We start from the raw sequence: 4,684 nt of genomic DNA, 5'->3' as shown, positions 1-4,684 counted from the left end.
GATAACTACTAACTCAGTGCTCTTAGCACAGTTCGGAGAACCGGTACGCTCGGTCATCGATTCGCTGCGAGAGAGAATTTTCGGTGAGCGATCTTATTCTCTCCCGTATAACTTCCGGCATACGTAACGAAGATTTCGACGTTGACAATGCGCGATCGTGAGGCCGCAAATGTCATTTCGGAGGCGAATTGAATTGCGAGAATGTGGGTTACGCGCGATTATTCGACCTGACTCACCTCGGTGATGAAAAAGAAACATGGAGGAACGATCAATGAGACATCACGGCGTGTTTCTTTCTTCGCTGATCACGTGGCTAACAATCCTGTCAGTTACGAGGTGTCAAAGTATATGTCCTGACAGGTGTCTGTGCCACCTTAATCAATTACCCAGAACCATCGAGTGTTCGAACCAAGGAATACTAACATTTCCCGAAAATATTAGTGATGTGGTGAGTATATTTGCGATGAATAATAATCCCTTTTTCACCGGTTTTTTATTATACCATAAATTTCATTATAAGATAACAACTCATTGCATCTTATCGTGTACATAAAATAAAATGTAATATACCGATAACAGAAAAAATATACTTGATGAGAATCACGAAGAAGATATGATCAAGATAATTAAACTACTATAATCAATAATATACTCAATTCAGACAAATATATTCTCTGAAATAATTATCTAATAAATCGTTTAATTAGTAATCAAAATTAGTTCTTTTTCTGTAATAGGTTGAGAATCTGGATTTGTCGAGTAATGGTATAAGTGAGATCACTAATGAAGTTAATCGGCTGATTGATCTACAGTACCTAAATATGGCCAAGAATCAGCTCAAGTCCTTGCCAAATGATATCAATGAATTAAGAAAGCTACGTAAACTAGATCTGTCGCACAATCTCATCGTAAATACGGCAGATATTGCTTCCATTAGTCAGCTACCATCCCTGACAGTTCTATACATCTCAAGGAATCTATTACCTGACTTGAAAGGGCTAACCAGCGAAGTGCTTCAGGCAGTAGATGCCGGCCATTGCCGTGTGTATCAAGATAGTCATAAGTGTTATTAAAAATAATTATTATAATGATTTATAAAGCATCTTTTTTTATAAAGGTGATTTTTAAGGATATCCACTAAAATACTCTGTTTATTTGTAAAAATACGTTAGTATTATGATAACGATTAAAAAAATGTATTTACAGGCATATTCTAGTTTAGTAACACATATTATATAATATTTAACATAAAAATTTAATTATACGAAGGTTTATCTTTTTGCGTAGAAATATATATATAGTAAAGTTTTTAAGATTTATAATAATGTGCACGTGTGTATTCAATTAACAAAAATTTCAATTGTTTTAGTCATAAAAGAACTCGGTAATGATTCCTTGAATGGATTGTCGGCGCTTAACACTCTAAGTCTGACAGGAAATCCGCTGAAAAGTATTCGAACACCTGTCAGCGAGACACTGCGATGGTTGGACATGTCTGACTGCGCTCTAAACTACCTCTATCCGGACACTTTTATTGGATTTCCAGAATTGGAGGAGCTACGACTGGTCAATAATCCTACATTAGTGTACAGCACTCGGTACTGATTATAATTTTAATTTTGTATCTAAAGTACCTAATCATCGAAAAGATATCGCTTAGATTTAATAGCTGTTACTAAATAAAAATCTTTAATAGGAACTGAAATAATCGAATATATTACTTGTTTGCAGATATTCAACTTTAGAGCATATAAAGCTAAAAAGACTGGATGTATCGAGATGTAATCTTGACCGACCCGGTCTTCATGGTTTGCCGTCGTTGACGCAGGCCCGACTCTCTTACAACACAATTCGTTTGCTGCCGGATCGTATTTTCGCCAAAAACAGACAGCTGACGCACTTGTATCTGAACTCGAACAACTTGGCGCTATTGAACGCCAGCACATTTGAAGGTTTGACGAAACTTCAGATACTTGATCTGTCTGCGAACAGTCTTGAAGAAATTCACAAGCTAGCGTTCCAGGATAACATCGATCTCAGACTTCTGAATCTTTCCTACAACTCTCTGCACCGATTCCCGTATCTCATGTCTCTTGTTACGACGTTGGACCTATCCTTCAATCTAATCAATCACTTTAGGGCGAACTCTCTAGAAGACCTGTCCAGAATCAGAAGTTTGTACTTGAAAGACAACAATCTGCAGTCATTACCGCGCAGCTTAAATTCGAGAACGTTAAGAATACTAGATGTGCAAAGGAACAGGCTCGTTGAGTTACACAATGACAGCTTTGCTGAATTACCATCATTGCAAAAGGTCGACCTGTCAGGTATGTACCAACCTTTGAGTCGTTTGCGAGAAAACAATTTCAAGAAGATATTCAATAGAATTTAAATGTTAATAATAGGATATTAACTTCTAGAGGATGAGAATCTAATTTTAAAATTACAGCTTTTCCTCAAAGGAGTATTATATAAAATGTTACAACTTATTACTTTATTATGTCTCTTGTCTCGAAATATGTTTCAACGCTATTCTAGTGACTTTTCCGTGTAAAGGTTAAAGAAAAAGGTTAAAAAAAAGGATTAAATTTTCTAATTATATAAATCGGAATTAATGTTTTAATTAAAAATTTAATTAACCGTGAAAATTTACCGATTATGATTTCTGAATAAATCCAAGAATGATTACATTAAAAAATAATTGTATTTTTAAAATCGATTTGCATTTTTATTTTCTGCAAATCTCTAATTTTTATATAATTAGTTAATCATTTCGTAGGAAATCGCTTGACGGAGGCAATGAATCCTAACATATTTCAAAACAATCTAGACTTGAAAATAGTCCGCTTAGACGATAATCCATGGAGATGCGACTGTATGCAGCTGTATGACACCTTCGTGTACTTAACGGAACCTCCTCCCAAAACTGTGGCGTCGACTTTGATCTGCCAAAGTCCTGCGAACATTTCCGGCTATTCGTGGGAAACCGCATGTTTCGATGAATGGAACACTAACTTGTATTATCCTAAAGACAGAACTTGGGGAATGGTAATGATCAGCTTGCTTATTCTAGTCGTTCTGTGTGGCAGCGTGGTATCGATTAAGCACACCCTAAAGATAAAGAGAAGAGTCCTTGAGCAAAGGCGGCAAATGGAATTAACAGAAGAGAGAGAAAGATTACGACGTTTGCAAAGGAGGTAAAGGTGCTTTCGTATTATTAATTGTTATAGTTTTATATATATATATATGCAAAATACATTTGAAGATATTTCATTGTGCTTCGGTTAAGTATAATAAATCGATACATGCGACGTGCTATCAATGAACACACAATGATCTTCACTTAATGTATACAATAAGAAAAATGAATGAATAATTGAATATTCGCGTTACATTTACAATATTTTTCAACGCAAATAAGATAAATAATTTAAAAAATATATGCTAGGGAAAATGGATACACCTACCTGCAACAGGTAAGACAGATATCTGTCTAGAACTGTAGACACATTACAATTTCGTAAGCTGGTATATTATTCATCTCTAAATAAGTGGTATCAGAAAACGCATTACCGACATGTAATTATGTGTTTCTAATTTAACAAAATTTTAAATAAATATAGACTGCAAAAATTTTCTAATTATCAATTTTCAAATTAATTAAATTTTCTATAGAGTAAATATATGTATGTTATAAGATATATTTTTATAATTAATTTTTTAACATTACGCTACATAGATAATACCTACACCTTTCTTAACGACAATAGTGGATGCAATCAAACAAGTGGTCTATTTTATCACTTTCAGAAATCAGCGTATAGAGGAAGTGGAAATAGAGGAATTTGAGGCTCCAGAGGAAATCAGAATTAATCCTTTAGAATTAGTCGGTCCACCTAGCTATGAAGAAGCAGTCCAGATGCGGAGATTAGTTCATTCCATGGATGCTTTGAATGAAATTTCCATCGAAGATGGCACTTTACGTTCCATAAATTCTATGGATAATCTACGGACAAAGAAGAGAAGAACAAGGAGACCTCGAAAACGCACTCAGAGCGAAGACGATTTACTGAGACGGGAAGAACGCCGGCAGGAACGAATCAGAAGAGAGAGGAATAATTCCAGTGGTAACATATGTGACACAGATCAGCTGCATAATACGAATCCTAGAACTTCCTCGGCGCGCAGAGCTAGAAGGCATAGTATTATGGATGAGACTCTCGAGTCTAGCAGTAGCAAGGACAGGCCAAGGCCGCAGACGCCTACCTCGAAGAAGAGAAAGAGAAGACACGTGCTCAGAAATGAGCATGTAACCGACGATGAAGATTCCGATGTCCAGATAATGAGATCAAACCGTTCTATCGTCATCAAGGAACTCAAACGAGAGCCCAAGAGTGGCTATAGAGAATCGTATGTGGAACGCGAGTCTTAAATTATTTTACTTGTGAATTGTTTCAAAACATATAATAAAATACTTTCTTGGTATTTTAATAAAAATTTAATAAAAATATAAAAAAAAAGAAAAAAATATAGATTTTTAATATTCTATTAATAATAATAAGGGCAATGAGCCAGATACAAAACGCAAGAACAAATATATAAAAACAAAGTATAATATAAAGTTTAAAAATTAATACAATACAATACTTGTATTGTATTAATACAATACTTGTATTGTATTAAT

General features: G+C 34.7%; 1 protein-coding gene across 1 annotated transcript; it reads left to right on the top strand.

The window, feature by feature from the left end:
* The first annotated feature begins 256 nt into the window (after positions 1 to 256).
* On the top strand, positions 257 to 4,432 carry LOC108778609 (insulin-like growth factor-binding protein complex acid labile subunit). The gene is made up of 6 exons (XM_018545834.1): positions 257 to 448; positions 738 to 1,041; positions 1,370 to 1,598; positions 1,732 to 2,327; positions 2,780 to 3,197; positions 3,811 to 4,432. Exons 1-6 carry the CDS (start codon positions 257 to 259, stop codon positions 4,430 to 4,432), a joined length of 2,361 nt encoding a protein of 786 aa, XP_018401336.1.
* The last annotated feature ends 252 nt before the right edge of the window (positions 4,433 to 4,684 follow it).

This window comes from Cyphomyrmex costatus, unplaced genomic scaffold (assembly GCF_001594065.2).
Source record: "Cyphomyrmex costatus isolate MS0001 unplaced genomic scaffold, Ccosl1.0 scaffold502, whole genome shotgun sequence".
NCBI classification, from domain to species: Eukaryota; Metazoa; Arthropoda; class Insecta; order Hymenoptera; family Formicidae; genus Cyphomyrmex; species Cyphomyrmex costatus.
The sequence above is the reverse complement of the archived record's forward strand: the minus strand, read 5'-3'. Positions and strand labels throughout refer to the sequence as shown.